Source organism: Oncorhynchus tshawytscha, linkage group LG30 (assembly GCF_018296145.1).
Source record: "Oncorhynchus tshawytscha isolate Ot180627B linkage group LG30, Otsh_v2.0, whole genome shotgun sequence".
Taxonomy (NCBI): Eukaryota; Metazoa; Chordata; class Actinopteri; order Salmoniformes; family Salmonidae; genus Oncorhynchus; species Oncorhynchus tshawytscha.
Window position 1 is genome coordinate 7,443,734 of NC_056458.1, and position 16,359 is coordinate 7,460,092.

Genomic DNA, 16,359 nt, shown 5'->3' on the forward strand with positions numbered 1-16,359 from the left:
GCTGCATCATGCTGTGGGGATGTTTTTCAGTGGCAGGGTCTGGGAGACTAGTCAGAATTGAGAGAAAGAAGAACAGAGAAAAGTACAGAGAGACCCTGATGAAAACCTGCTCCAGAACGCTTAGGACCTCAGACTGGGGGCGAAGATTCAACTTCTAACGAGACAACAATCCTAAGCACACAGCCAAGACAATGCAGGAGTGGCTTCGGGACAAGTCTGAATGTCCTTGAATGGCGCAGCCAGAGCCCAGACTTGAACCCGATCGATCGAACATCTCTGGAGAGACCTGAAAATAGCTGTGCAGCGACGCTCCCCATCCAACCTGACAATGCTTGAGAGGATCTGCGGAGAGGAATGGGAGAAACTCCCCAAATACAAGTGTGCCCAGCTTGTAGCGTCATACCAAAGAAGAGTCAACACTAATTTCTGTCAAAGGTGCTTCAACAAAGTAATGAGTAAAGGCTCTGAATACTTACTGTATGTAAACGTCATATTTCATTTTTTATTTTTTTAGAATAATGCTGTAACGTAACAAAATGTGTCAAATGTAAATTTGCCAGAATACTTTCCGAATGCACTGTAAATCTAGTGACACTTGAAACTTGAACATAAAGAATACCCAAAGAGGACTGACGTTCTAAAAAATCCTGATGTATCTGCTCTCCTAATCCTCTCGGAGAGAAAACGATGTTAGACCAGCGTCCTCTGCAACATCATGCCTCTAACAAGATAGGACGTCAGTAAAAGTTTACATGTAAAGAAAGATGTGCAACTGTTCCATATGATGTTTTATTGCATAGATCATGCTCTGTCGTCACTTACAATATGCTCCTTTCAATCTTTCCCATGGAATTGAACTCCCTCTTCGGTTGCCTACTGGCTTGAATGAATTCGGGAACCTCTTTCTCCATCTGAAAAAAGAGCTGGCGGTAAACTAGGTTGATCTTTACCCACAAAAGACCACAACCATTGAAGAATTGGAAACAAAGTAGGGGTTTGGAGCTGGGTTGTCCAAGTTACTGACTGGACATTGATCTGGGTGAGCAGAAAATAACCCCGCAGGCAGAACATAATCCTCCTCCTGCAGGCAGAGCCTCTCACCCTTCTCTTGAACTCGGCGTTCTTTTTCCTTCTCATCCTGCTGCATCTTCTTCATTCTTGCTGCCTGGTCTGTTGAGGGATAGAAAACAAGGTTATATGATTCAATTGTTTTCATACTGAAAATGTAGGCCTATTAACGTTCATACGAGTGGAATATGTATGAATATATCTCCTATACCACTGACTTTTATTGACTAGATATAATTTTGATTAGGTTGATATGATATGGCTTTGGATTTAGTATGGTTGAGTAAATAAAAGGATCATATGCTATAGTTGCTTAGGTGTAATTCACATATCATTTCCCGATTAGGGACTACTAGCATAGCCTGCATGTGATTTACATATGCACTGTATCATATAATATTCATTATTATCAACTAACGCAGACTGTAAAAGAGGCGGAGCTGCTTTGCATGAACAAACAGCTTCCCACGCAGCACTTGAATGAAGGATCATTTTAGCCAATGAGTGCAATACAATAACAGATTTTTTTTTTTTTTACCAATCAGAGACATTTTATTGAACAAGGATGCAATTCACCACAAGTGCAAATACTCGTATGTGACTGGATACCTTTCTGTACAGATTATAAAGAGGTTGGGAATACCACGTAAGGGATCCTGTAACTTTTCATTACAATCAACTAGTTACAAACGAATTGAGGAAAAATTACTAGATTGATATTGCTGATACCTCGGTCCCTTCGTCAGCTCTCTTTGTCGCCCACTGCTGGAGGGTTTTCCATTGATTTTAAGATTAAGCCTAAGAGGTCCGCCATCTTGGACTGGATGATCACTACCAGAAGCACGTTGTTTGAAAACATTCGTGGGGGGTAATACGCATGCGCATATCAACAGAAAGAATATTGAAATAAAATCTATTTTTATTGGTCATGTATACAGATTTGAAGATGCTTTCGCAGGTGCAGCGAAATGCTTGTGTTTCTAGCTCCAACAGTGCAGTAGCTAATACATAGCAAAAATTAAATAAACTATACACACATAATCCAGAAAATAAATAGAAATAAAGAAATATTAGAACCAGCAATGTCAGAGACCTGAATGTAAATACAGTATATATACATATAATGATGTGTCCGGCTGTAGGTAATAATACAAGAAACGTTCTAAGCAAATAATGAAAGAAATAACACAACAAGAAAACAAAAAAAGATACTGAAAAATTATCTAAGAGCTAGCCAATTCTTTCTTAGAATAATCAACATAACAGGCTATTTACTATAGCCTTCTATGTCTGGACAAATTGTTGGTAGTGAATGTACTGAAATAATATATGTTGAATCATCTTTTTTGTTTTGTTTCTTGAGTTTATTTACTGTGCCTTTTTGCTGTTATCTGATGGTCAATTTACACACACAAAAAAACAGACAATAAATGGCAATATTCATGTTAAATAACTTGTATCAATGAGAACATGTTTTTTTTCCATTAAATAAATAAATATTAAAACATGAATTAAATTCGAAAGCATTACTATCCCTTTACTTTTCATGAATAAATAAACTAAGCGATTGATCAGTTGAAGGTAGGATGATGTCCTACAGTACAGGTTAAACTACGTATGAAAAGAGGAAATCTGTAAACAGTTGTGGAGGCCAGAAGTCTAGTATACCATGCAGTGTGTATACGGATGCTTTATTGAACTTTGTTGACATTGTATCAGTCAATGTGATTTCTCTGTCAAGCAAATGGAAGGAGCAGCAGGTGAAGAGCTGGACAAGCCCCCTTGTCTGGGAGTCAGACACAGATCTGATCTGTCAGTTTAGATCAGTCTGTTCTGTCTAAAAAAAAGATCTGGTTGAACTTGAAGGTGCTTGGACGATGGAATCAGACAGAAATTCTGTTTTTCCAGTCTGTGCAGTGCATGTTTTTCAGAGTCCTAACACAAAAAGCTGTCATCATCTGAAACACAACAGAGCCTACTGGTCTGTTACCTTGATGTCTCTCCCTCCCCACTTCTCACTTTTACTCTGTAAAGGTCAGACATCCAGCTGTCTCAGAGTGTTTACTTCAACACAGAGGAACTGAGCAGATGGAGAGACAGCAGAGAGGAGAAGGGTTGACAGACTGGTGACAGAGAACAGACTGAAAGGGGAAGATGGGGAAATAGACAGAGCGCATAGAGGTGATGTGACGTGCAGTGAGAGAGCAGGCAGATTCACCAGGCCACATCTGTACTAGTGCTGGCCGTTAGTCACTCACATTGTGTCTTGCGTCCTGTGGAAAACAATCAATTCCATAAGGTCGAGAAGAGCCTGTAAATGCATTGGGAAAAAGGGTGTGGCTCCATGAAGGTGTGGCTTTTTACATTTGAACAAAAAAAACGACTACTATTTAAATATGTGGATTGGGAGGCTAACCCTAACATTGAAATAAGACCATAAAGCACATTTTTTGTTTTCATGATCTTTTTCAACGAAGTAGATGATTTTGACTTTGTTGGGTGGCTCATCTAGTGGAAACCGCTCAGCTTTTGCCTCCAGGACAAGATTCATCCCAATACATTTCAAACTGCAGTGGGCAGAAATTCATTAAGAAAATTGGTGCTATGGTTTCAACAGAAACCACAGGCTGAATTAACTGAGACTTGCAAAGAGGGAAGAGAGATAGAAAAAGAAGGAAGGCATAGAACAAGGGGGTGACAGGCACCTGGATAATGTACTGTGGTCTTGACAATGTCCAGGGGCATGGAGGTGGTGATGAGTGTTAGTGGTGAGCAGGTGGTGACCAGTCCATTTAAATCACACTGGCACAAGGTGGCAATGATGAATGTCTGGTCATCTCCAAAATATCCCTGTCCGTTGCTGCCATGGTAATGATTCTCTTGAGGTTCCCTTCACCCAAGGTTGTCAGCTAAATGCAAACCATCTTGTATTTTTTTCTCTGCCTACACAAAAAAGGATGAGTGGAACCCTTAATGAGTGACTGTGTGAGATGAGCCAAGTAATTAACATCAAATAATGCATATAAGAGATGCATTCAATAGAAAACCACTGGAAGATTTTCTCTAACCTGCTCGTAGCATGCCAATGAAATACTGCGCAATATTACCAAACACTTTTTTAGCCATTTAATGGTTCTTGGGGGAACATGGATATACAGAAGCTTGATATGATTTTAAATCAATGCAAAATCTTTACTTGATTTTTTCAGCTTTGCCAAAAGGCAGGCAGACCATGATAACTACTGTGTGTGTGTGTGTGTGTGTGGCCCTGCCAAGCTGCCGGTAGATCTGGTTGCATGACCACCAAATGACATATGAGGTATAATTTTCTTCTGATATTTTAAGGGCAAGCATACAGTAATACATTCAAGGCTTCTTTCTCTTTTTTCAGGTTTTTGTTTCAAGACAGTAAAATATAAGTTATGCAGGCAACGCTAGTCTTAAGGAGCGATCTAGGCATTTATGTACATTAGGTGGATGCTTTTCAGTTCAACTTAGAGCCTGCTAATAAAATACATAAACACAGAACAAAACAACATGTCAATCTGGTTAGATTTGTCGTTTGCTCACTTCAGAATCCAACATTTTGTCACATTCCAATATTCCATATTCTAGTATTTACATACACCAGTGATTAGAAGACAAACAAACCAGTATCAAAAAGCACAGAGAACACTCATCAGTAATGACAGTGGGATAACAAGTGTGGGACAAATCTCTCTCATTCCAAATTCACTAGTGCCCTGGAGCGTTTTCCTGAGCCTGACCACAAACCAAGGTTCACAAACATGAGAGGTTCACATAGCAGAATTAACAGAAGTTAAATAGAGACAAAAATTGACTGAAAGTTATAATACAATTGGGAAAGAATTATAATATTTGGTAAGGAAAAACTACAATGAACTACAGAAATAGGCCAAGCAGCTGGGTTCAGGCTGCCCAATGAAACACCCAATATAATCTGCTTCCAACACAACATTGTCTAAATCTCATCCCCAGAGAAGTACAAAAAAGCACATTGCATTTAATCAAAGTCCAAATGATTATTTACAGTCACCCCCAGAATTATTGGCATCCTTGATTAAGATGAGCAAAAAAGACTTTAAAACTACTGAACTACATGTATATTGTATACTCAAAAATCGTTATTTTATACTAATACAATTGGCCAGAGGAGATTGTCTATCAAGTAAAAAAACAAACATGAAAAAGATAGGGGCATCCCTGTACTCTCGTGGCCAAATACCTCTATTTTCACATCATCCAACAAATGTAAACGCCTGGAGTTTGCTTAACAACATTGGCAATTGGATTGGAACCGGTGCTATGGTCAGAATACATGAAAATTGAGCTCTTCGGCCACACACACCAGTGGTGGGTTTGGTGTTGAAAGAAAGATGCATATGTGAAAAGTACCTCATACCTACTGTAAAATATGGTGGTGGATCTTTGATGTTATGGGGCTATTTTGCTTCCACTGGTCCTGGGGCCCTTGTCAAGGTCAACGGCATCATGAACTTTAATTAGTACCAGGATATTTTAGCCAAAACCTGGTTGCCTTTGCCAGGAGGTTGAAACTTGACCACAAGGGAATCTTCCAGCAAGACAATAACCCCAAGCACACATAACAATAAACAAAGAAATGGTTAATTGACCACAAAATCAACATTTTGCAATGCAATGAGGTTCAAGTCCAGACAGTTTATAGCCATCTCTGTCTCTGGAGTCGAACCCCATTGAGAACGTGTGGTATGAATTGAAGAGGGCAGTCCATAAACACAGACAAAGGATATCAGGATCTGGAAAGATTCTGTACGGAGGAATGGTCTAAGATCCCTCCCAATGTTTTCTCCAATCTCATAAAACATTTTAGAAAAAGGCTCAATGCTGTTATCCTTGGAAGGGGAGGTTGCAGGAGTATTGAAAACAGATTACAATAATTTTGACCTCCATATTTTTTACAAAATGATTACTTGTTAAACAAAATCTATTTTATGAGGAATTGTATTTGTATGAAATGATATAATTTCCCCATTTATTTTGCGTACAATACAGCTCAGTATTTGTCTTACTATTTTATACAGTCTTTTATGCTCATCTTTATCAAGGGTGCCAATCATTTCTCAATTCAGACACACTTGAGTTCACTCGGCTACCTCTTTCGGCCTGACTCATTCCCAGTGAGATAGAACACACAGAACATTACAGGGCGAACGTTGCACTTTGAAGAATTCTTCATGTAAAGGTCATGATTTGCATGTTATGTGGGCTCATTTAAAATGTTAAAACAAAGCAACAAAAACACATTGAACGACTGCTAGTTTACCACAGTGGGTTGTACCCGCTGTCTAAGGCTGAGGAAGAATGACCTACAGTACCTTTCATTAGGGGGTCCACTCTCCACAGTCTTTAGTGGATGAGTAAATAGGCTCTTCCAAAACAAGTAGGAAAAGCCTTAGTTGTCATTGTTATTGACGCAGAAATAGTTTTGACGTGGAGGACAATACACACGTCACACAGACACAGACCCTGTCAGCGGGCTTGCAGAGAGTAATTAAAGTAAAGCTCCACAATGTGCCCGCCAGTGCAGAGCCTAGATCAGCCCGTCCCACCTGCTAGTGCAAAAAGACTGCTTAGAGGGGCACTGCAAATCTACACAAACCACAAAAGCCATGCCACATTTACACCCTGCTTGGGCTGGTCTCTCTTAAAGGGACATGCACACAGTTTATACACAGAGAAGACACCTAGGAAGACACTGCTGTTAAAGGACACAGAGTGACGGGCCAGTCACATAAGGAGATGACAAGCCAGACACCTATGTGCTGCTAACCTTTGGCTCTCTGCTGGGTACTAAACGTCATAGCGACTCACTAACTGTGGAGAAAGAGTGTCTTATGACAGCACTGGTCACAAAGTCAGTGGGAGAGTGCAGAGCTGTGTCTCAAGTTGCTTCATGGCATCAAAAAGTTATCATCTCATTGTTGATAAAGTAGAGTGCAGTTTGCTTGACGATACTGAGGGCCCCCATTTAACTACCTCCTATCTCCAACTTTACCCTCATTGGTCTTTCTGGAAGAAACCAAACGCTCCATGATTTGGCCTCACATTTACGTCATTTAGCAGAGACTTTTATGCAGAGTGACTTACGGGGTTAAGTGCCTTGCTCAAGGGCATATCGAACGGATTTTCACCTAGTCGGTTCAGGGATTCAAACCAGCGACCTTTCGGTTACTGGCCCAACACTCTTAACCGCTAGACTACCTGCCTCACCTTCTTTTTCATAGACATTATCAGTCAGTGAGGGATCTGTAATATATCTGATCTAATCATTGTTTTTGCACATTAAAATATAGATTTGTTTTCTCATACATGATACAATGCAAACCGCCGAATGGATATGCGCAAATACTGGAAGCACAATGTTGTTGAGGACATGCAGGTTGTTGATTATACTGGAGGGTGAAAGAGCGATGTTCCTCGACGCCATCACCTTTTCGTCATCTTTCTCTGACTCTGTCCTTTATCTCCATCGGTTCCTCTTCATGCTCGTGACTCTTTCTTGGAGTGGGGCTTGTTTCCCAAGAGTGAGTCAATCTCAGCCACGGTCTGAGGAGTCATCTGTGAAATAAGCTGCAGGCACAACATGGAACGTCAGTTTAGGACTAGCCCAAAATCATTTGGTGATTGCTTGCTTGTTTGCTTAATCTAAAATGGAATCTTAAGTGACATTAAGGATGCCTAAAAATACAGACCTTTTTTGTATTATATAATTATTTGTTACATTTCATGCTTATGACAATGACATTAGTTTGACGAGCTCTGATTGAGTGTTCAGTGAAACGTGTAAAATCAGAGTGGTATGATGTTGAGGGGAGGGTAGTTACCCTAAGGGCACCCAGGTTTTCCATCAGCTGGTCAGTATTGGAGACACCGAGCAGCACTGAGCTCACTCCCTCACTGCGCAGACACCAGGCTACAGGAGGACAGAGAACAAGGAGAGAACACCGAGAGGGATCAGAGATGGAGGCTGAGTTGATGTGGCAGATTGACGCTTTCTATTTAAGTCTGCGTTTCAATTCGAAACAGTATGTTAGAGTGTCAGACAGAGACATTAGATAACAGAGATGGACAAAAAAACAGAGACGCATGTACAGACACACACACACACACGTCGTCCATACCGATGGCCAGCTGTGCGGAGGTGCAGCCTAGTCTGTCAGCCATTAGGCGGAGCTCTTTGATCTTGGCCAGCTGCTTGCGTCCCTCCTCGCTGTTGACCCGCTCCTTCAGCCACTGGTAACCCTGCACCAATATTAGACAGAACAAACAAAGAAATATTGAATTGTGTCATCCACAGTTGTAGGCCTAACGGGCAAAAAGTGGTATAGGAACTAAATAAATCCAATCAAGTAGAAAACACAGGAGAATATCCACTATTGAATGAATTGTATTTTGTCTGGAGAACTCACTTTTATGTTAGCCCTGGAGATGTCAGGTACACCCTCATTGTACTTCCCTGTGATCAGCCCACATGCAAGGGGAGACCAGGTCATTGCCCCTACACCTAGACAAGAGAGGGAGAGAGAGAGAAGAGAGAGGGAGAAAGAGAAAGAAATAGAGAGAAAGAGAGCGAGAGAGAGAGAGAGAGAGAAAGAGAGAGAGAGAAAGAGAGAGAGAGAGAAAGAGCGAGGGAGAAATGACAATGTTTTAAGAGTTCTCTGCAAGCAGCATTGTGAGGACATCTGGTGCTGTTCGCTGGACTGTGGACGACTGACCTATCTTGTGGTAGAGCTCAGGGAGCTGCACCTCCACCTTGTCCCTCTTGAAGTAGTGATACTCAGCCTGCTCACATACTGGTGGGATCAGGTTAAACTGACGCGCCACTGAGTACGCCTCCTGGTGGCAGGGAAACAGAGTAACACCATCACCACAGAGCCATTGACGAACAGGAGCAGGTGTTGACTGGAATGTATTAGATAACAGGGAGAGATAACAGGGGACTCACCATGATCTCCATGGGACTCCAGCGAGAGGTGCCCCAGTACATTGCCATGCCCTGATTTATTACAAAGGTCATGGCCCGGACTATCTCTGCAAATGACATGAACCAACTTGTTACATGCTGGTAATAAACATACTGTAACAACACAGATATTACATGCTGAGAATGCAAACCTCAAGACACTTTTCCGAGTGCATATTAGACACCATAAAGGGTTGGGGGCAGAGCAATGAACACATGACAATGGAGTAGAGGGACTGGTGTGACTGTGACTGACCTTCCATAGGGCTGTTGACATCATTACGGTTGGCAAAGACCATGTCCACATAATCCAACTGGAGTCTGGACAAGGATCCTCTCAAACCTGCAACGTAATGGGCATCATCGTCATCATCGCCCTTATTGTCATTCTCACCACCGTCGTCATCGTCATCATCATCATCATCGCCACTGTGTATCCTTCATTTGACTGTACCTTCAATGATGTGCTTTCTGGAGAGTCCCCTTTCTGTCTCCGCCCTGTAGAGTGATGGAGTTCCAGTATAGTCAGGGGATGAATAGCAACAATACAGAGTCACTTTGCCAGAGCAATGGAGAAATAATGACTGTTACTTACTGCCCTCCCCAGTAGATCTTGGTTGTCACGACATAACTAGAACGCCTGCCAGTGAAATGGGAGGAGAGGTTAGAGAGCACAAGAATGAAATAGAATGTATCCTTTCCCGACACAGTGACACGATGTCAACCACGGAGAAGCCAACAGCATTTGAAAAAAGATCCGGCGGTGATAAAGCTTCTATTTTTTTCAAACAATCTATGTTAAAAAAAAAACTATGTCTGTCTGTTCTTATGAAATTTGAAAAGGAAAGTTCACAGAAAAATATTTACGATGTAATATAATTAGACAGGCAGCTACTCATATGCAGATGAGTCACATTAGAAATACGGTTAATATCACCTCCATCCTTTCTTCTTGATGATGTTCCCTAGGGTGATTTCAGCCCTGTGGAGAGGAGAAGACGTGATGGAATGACAATATGAACAAACGGCAATAAACAGTGGGGAGACTGAACGATGGACAGAAATAGAGGGAGTGATAGATCGAGGCAGGCAGAGTGTATAGAGACAAAGAGAAAGAACAGAAGAGAGCAGTGGAGGATGGTGTACAAAGCTGACCTGCCGGAGGCATACACCTCTGCTGTGTCAAAGAGGTTCACCCCGGCCTCATAGGCAATGGTCATCAGGTTCTCAGCCATCTGAGGGGACAAAGAGAGAGAGAGAGAGACTGAGACAGAGAACATTAGGGACAGACAGAGAGATGGAGACTGGGAGATAGAGACTGGGACTGAGAATGAGAGAGAGAGAGAGAGAGAGAGACTGAGACAGAGAACATTAGGGACAGACAGAGAGATAGAGACTGGGAGATAGAGACTGGGACTGAGAATGAGAGAGAGAGAGAGAGAGAGAGAGAGAGAGAGAGAGAGAGAGAGAGAGAGAGAGAGAGAGAGAGAGAGAGAGAGAGAGACTGAGACAGAGAACATTAGGGACAGACAGAGAGATAGAGACTGGGAGATAGAGACTGGGACTGAGAATGAGAGAGAGAGAGAGAGAGAGAGAGACTGAGACAGAGAACATTAGGGACAGACAGAGAGATAGAGACTGGGAGATAGAGACTGGGACTGAGAATGAGAGAGAGAGAGAGAGAGAGAGAGAGACTGAGACAGAGAACATTAGGGACAGACAGAGAGATAGAGACTGGGAGATAGAGACTGGGACTGAGAATGAGAGAGAGAGAGAGAGAGAGAGAGAGAGGGAGAGAAAGAGGGAGAGACACTTTACCAGACTTCACCAAAGAAATTGTGAAAAACAGACATTGTCATCATACAAGAAACATGGTGTAGAGGAGACGGACCCACTGGTTGCCCTCTAGGTTACAGAGATCTGGTAGTCCCAGCCACCAAATTACCAGGTGTGAAACAAGGAAGTGTCTCAGGGGGTATGCTAATTTCTTATAGAGCAGGCCCTATTGAATTCATAAAAACAGGAACATTTGACATCTGACTAGAAATGTATAAGAAAATGATCTCCACAGAAACAAAATGTTCTCCTGTGTGCTACCTATATCCCCCCACTAGAATCTCCATACTTTAATGAAGACAGCTTCTCCATCATAAAGGGGCAGATCAATCATTTCCAGACCAGTGGAGGCTCCTCAGAGGAGAAAGGGGAGGACCATCCTACTCAGTGAGTTTCATAAAAAGTATATGTTAGCTAGCTGACTATATCCAACACAACACTGAAACTCTTCCAAGTCAAGGCAAGCTTTTGGTTGAACTAATTTATTGTCACGGGGGCACGCCGGTGTAAGTACTAAATTACTTACTGACTGTACACTGTCACGTTACTGCATGATTGTAACAGGGTTTACTAACACATTAGTTCTATTAGCTATGTTGACTGTGACGTTACTTTAGCTAATATGGTGACAATGATGTAAGCTGTGTGTAGTGGTTATGATATGATTTGGCTTGGAAAGTTTTTTTTGCCTGGTCACATACAGCTGATGTGTTGTGCATTGAAGTCCACAAGTAAAGGGAAAAGGTGAGAGGAGGAGAGCGCATAGATGCGAGAAGGAATACAATGTGGCTGCTATGAAAGTGCATCGTGTTTACGCATGATCAGGGGTGTATTCATTCCGCCGATTCTGTAGAACAACGTTTCTTAAACGTAAGCAAACTGAAAGAAACGGGGATAAACATACATTCATTTGTCCAATAGAAACTCTCATTTGCAACTGTTGGACTAATGATTACACTCTGAGTGTATCACTCTCTGTCACCTCAACATTTTCTCTCGACCTGTGTGCACCTACGTGGTAATCTTTCATTCATAGGCTAGGTTGTAGCAACCTCATGATGGCTATAGAGAAAATGTTTGAATCACGTTGTAGCCTAAACCCATCACTGTTACAGTGAACTGGGTGAATGGAATATGAATGAGAGCCATCCAATATACTGTAATAGAAATAAGGCTATGCTCATGAAAAGTAAAAATCGTCTTCCCTATTCTTAAACAGCACCGAGCGCCACTGTTACAGACCCAGGGACATGTACTAGTCCTTGATGACCTAAACGCCAGAACTGGACAAGAACCCTGACACCCTCAGCACATAGGGGGACAAACACCTACCTGGAGGTGACAACATTTCCTACCCAATATGCCCTGCTATACACCGCTGTGACAAAACAACTAACAACAAAACAGGTCATAACTCCTGCAGCTCTGTCGCACGCTGGGTCTGTACATAGACAATGTTAGGCTTTCTAGGGGACTCCTACAGTAGGGACACCTACAGCTCATCTCTTGGTCACAGTACTGTAGACTACTACCGACCTCAACCCAGAGTCTCTCAGATCACAGCAAAGTCACAGTCTACTTTAACAGAGCAATACTCAATCATGAGACATGAAAGCCAAACAAACTGAATAGTATTAAGACACGCTATAGATGGAAGGAAAGTAGTGTGGAAACCTACCAGAAAACAATTAGCCAACAACAAATTCAATCTCTTTTAGACAACTTCCTGGACAAAACGTTTCACTGATATAGTGAAGGTGTAAACTTGCCAGTACAAAGCCTAAACAATACATTTGACCTCTCAGCTTCCCTATCAAATCTAAACATTTCAACCAGACAATCTAAGGAAATGTACAACAATGACAAATGGTTTGATGAAGGACGCAAAAACCTAAGAAAGGAATTGAGGAAACTATCCAACCAAAAACACAGAGACCCTGAAACCCTGAGCCTACGGTTTCACCATGGTGAAGCAGTACATAAAAACAAGAACAGCACGTCAGAAATCAGCTCAATTTAATTGAAGAATCCATAGAATCTAACCACTTCTGGGAAAATTGGAACACACTAAACAAACAACAACATGAAGAGCTGTCTACCCAAAATGGAGATGTGTGGATAAACCTCTTCTCCAATCTTTTTGGCTCTATAACAAATAACAAACAGCAAAAACATATACATGGTATCCTAAATGAAATGATCAAATATACAGAACATAAATTTAAATTGGCTATACTTAAACTCTCTAACATCCTCCTCAGCTCTGGCATCTTACCCAATACTTGGAACCAAGGACTGATCACCCCAATCCACAAAAGTGGAGACAGATTCAACCCCAATAACTACCGTGGTATATTCATCGACAGCAACCTTTGGAAAATATTCTGCATTATCATTAACAGCAGACTCCTACATTTCCTCAATGAAAACAATGTCCTGACCAAATGTCAAATTGGCTTTTTACCAAATTACCATATGACAGACCACTTATTCACCCTGTACACCCTAATTGACAAACAAACAAACCAAAACAAAAGTAAAGTCTTCTCATGCTTTGTTGATTTGTTGTATGAATGAAGAAAAGCGGTGTTGGGGGGAAAACATACGACATTATGAAATCCATGTACACAAACAACCGTGTGCGGTTAAAATTGGCAAAAAACACACATTGCTTTCTTTCCTCAGGGTGAGACAGGGATGCAGCTTGAGCCCCACCGTCTTCAACATATATATATCAATGAATTGGTGAGCACACTAGAACAGTCGACAGTACCCGGCCTCACCCTACTAGACTCTGAAGTCAATGTTTACTGTTTGCAGAAGATCTGGTGCTTCTGTCTCCAACCAAGGAGGGCCTACAGCAGCACCTATATCTTCTGCACAGATTCTGTCAAACTTGGGCCCTGACAGTTAATTTCAGTAAGATCATAAATACAAATTCCACCTAGACACTGTTGCCCTAGAGCACACAAAAAACTATACCTACCTCTGCCTAAACATCAGCACCACAGGTAACTTCCACAAAGCTGTGAATGATCTGAGAGACAAGGCAAGAAGGGCCTTCTACACCATCAAAAATAACATAAAATTTGACATCCCAATTAGGATCTGACTTAAAATATTTGAATCAGATATAGAACCCATTGCCCTTTATGGCTGTGAGGTCTGGGGTCCCATTCACTAACCAACAATTCACAAAATGGGTCAAACACCAAATTCAGACTCTACATGCAGAATTCTGCAAAAATATCCTCAGTGTACAACGAAAAACACCAAACAATGCATACAGAGCAGAATTAGGACGATTCCCGCTAATTATCAAAATCCAGAAAAAATGTATTCAATTCTACAACCACCTAAAAATAAGTGATTCTCAAAGCTTCCTAAGCCCTCAACTACAGAGAGGTGAACCTGGAGAAGAGTCCCCTCTGCCAGCTAGTACGAGGACTCTGCTCACAAACATAAACAGAGCCCCAGGACAGCAACACAATTAGACCCAACCAAATCATGACAAAACAAAAAGATAAATCCTTGACACGTTGGAAAGAACCAACAAAAAAACTGAGCAAACAGGAATGTTATTTGGCCCTAAACAGAGAGTACACAGTAGCAGAGGGACCACTGTGACTGATCCAAAATTAAGAAAATCCTTGACCATGTACAGACTCAGTGAGCATCGCCTTGCTATTGAGAGAGGCCGCCTTTGGCAGACGTGGCTCTCAAGAGAAGACAGGTGGAAACCAAGCTGCACTTCCTAACCCCCTGCCAACTGTATGACCATATCAGAGACACATATTTCCCTCAGATTACAAAGAAGTTGATAAACTCCCATATCTATTAGGTGAAATGCCATAGTGTTCTACCACAGCAGCAAGATCCGCGATCTGTCGTTACAAAAGCAACCAGTGGAGCACAAACACCATTGTAAATACAACCTATATGTCACGACTTCTACCGAAGGTAACTCCTCTCCCTGTTCGGGCGGCGCTCGGCGTCGCCGGTTTACTAGCCGCCACCGATCCCTTTTTCCTTTTCTGTTTGTTTTGTCTGTGATTCTTTTCACACCTGGTTTCATTGGCGTTAATTTCTGTGTGTATATAGGGTACCTGTTGCCTGCCTTAGTACGTGCGGGATTAGATTTGTGTGTATTGTGCACGATTATATTTGATGTTGGTTGTGTTTACGATTACGCACGTGTATGTAAAGTGTCACGAGTTTCTGAGAATCGAGAGCGTAGTTTTTGGATTTTCGTCTGTGCCATTTTTGTATTGGTGGACTATATGATTAAACACTCTTCTCAGACATCCCTGCTCTCCTGCGCCTGACTCCTACACCTCTCCCCGAAACGCACGTTATCACACTATATCTATCCGTTTATGTATTTTCACTTTCGTACATATATTTGAAATGTCTATATTCTTTTTTTTTTTTAAATGGTGAGTGTAATATGTACCGTTCGTTTTTGATTGTTTATTTACCTTGTTTATTTCCTGTCTATTTCACTTGCTTTGGCAATGTAAACATATGTTTCCCATGTCAATAAAGCCCTTTGAATTAAATTGATAGAGAGAGAGAGAGAGAGAGAGAGAGAGTCTCAGCACCCTCAGCATCCTCAGACTGGGTTAAACATGGTGTCCCAAATAATTGTTACATACTACAAAACTCACCTCGTCAGAGATCTGCGATCCAAATGTCACCCAGGTGCCTACCGTCAGACAGACAGAAACAGACATACGGAGAATCAGTTCTGTTACATTCCTCAGGGAGTCTCTAATGCATATTGTTCTGGTCCATTTTGTTTTGTACTAACCCAGCCCCAAGCAGGACACACGCAGACCAGACTTCCCCAGGTTCCTGAGACAAAGAAAGACATGGGTTGGGAAGAGAAAATAAGAGGTATGAACATTTGTTATGGAAAGATGTACTGTATACTGTCACCTCAAAAGCTACCTACATTAGCACTTCTAATGCTTCCAGCACAGTAGGTACATTCACAGAATGTAGTTCAGTTTCCTCAATTACAAGGGTCAATGCCTACACCTCTCCACTAGATTTTTCAACACAATCTGCAGATACAAATTCTAAATAACTTTGGGTAAGGCCAATACATTTATTTTGTATCTGCTTGGAAATCTGGATAAGTGAGTGTATTTCTGGCTGTGATAAAATGATCGCCATTGCCCAGACGGCCAATGTTGAACAGTTGACCTTTACCCTTCTCACATCAACAGTTCAGTGTAATATAGTGCATAGGCTTTAGCAATGGGAGGGCACTGGGTGGGTTCAACCCTACTCCAGATGAAGCTGTATATACTCAGCATATAAGTAATAACACGGGGCTGATTGAAATGGTTTATATGGTTCTAGAGCCCAGTGCTGGGCCTGCCACATCTGATTATCCAGACAGCTGAGTGTTTGAAGGGCAGGAT

General features: G+C 41.7%; 1 protein-coding gene across 3 annotated transcripts in view; it reads right to left on the minus strand.

Annotated features, from left to right (window-relative positions):
- Nucleotides 1–16,359, minus strand: part of LOC112228867 (voltage-gated potassium channel subunit beta-3) — a 44,983-nt gene that overhangs the window by 6,878 nt on the left and 21,746 nt on the right. For 2 of the 3 annotated variants that reach the window (XM_024394576.2, XM_024394577.2), the window contains exons 2-14: nt 15,741–15,784; nt 15,598–15,635; nt 10,250–10,329; nt 10,032–10,076; nt 9,690–9,734; nt 9,549–9,592; nt 9,351–9,437; nt 9,077–9,162; nt 8,847–8,967; nt 8,541–8,635; nt 8,253–8,373; nt 7,956–8,044; nt 1,970–7,701 (exon numbers count right to left, since the gene is read on the minus strand). In XM_024394576.2, the coding sequence (XP_024250344.1) occupies nt 7,612–7,701; nt 7,956–8,044; nt 8,253–8,373; nt 8,541–8,635; nt 8,847–8,967; nt 9,077–9,162; nt 9,351–9,437; nt 9,549–9,592; nt 9,690–9,734; nt 10,032–10,076; nt 10,250–10,329; nt 15,598–15,635; nt 15,741–15,784 (985 nt within the window). In that variant the 3' untranslated portion in view covers nt 1,970–7,611. Of the gene's footprint in view, nt 1–822; nt 912–1,101; nt 1,171–1,969; nt 7,702–7,955; nt 8,045–8,252; nt 8,374–8,540; nt 8,636–8,846; nt 8,968–9,076; nt 9,163–9,350; nt 9,438–9,548; nt 9,593–9,689; nt 9,735–10,031; nt 10,077–10,249; nt 10,330–15,597; nt 15,636–15,740; nt 15,785–16,359 lie in introns of those variants that run through there. The other variant, XR_002950095.2, reaches the window with a different exon arrangement.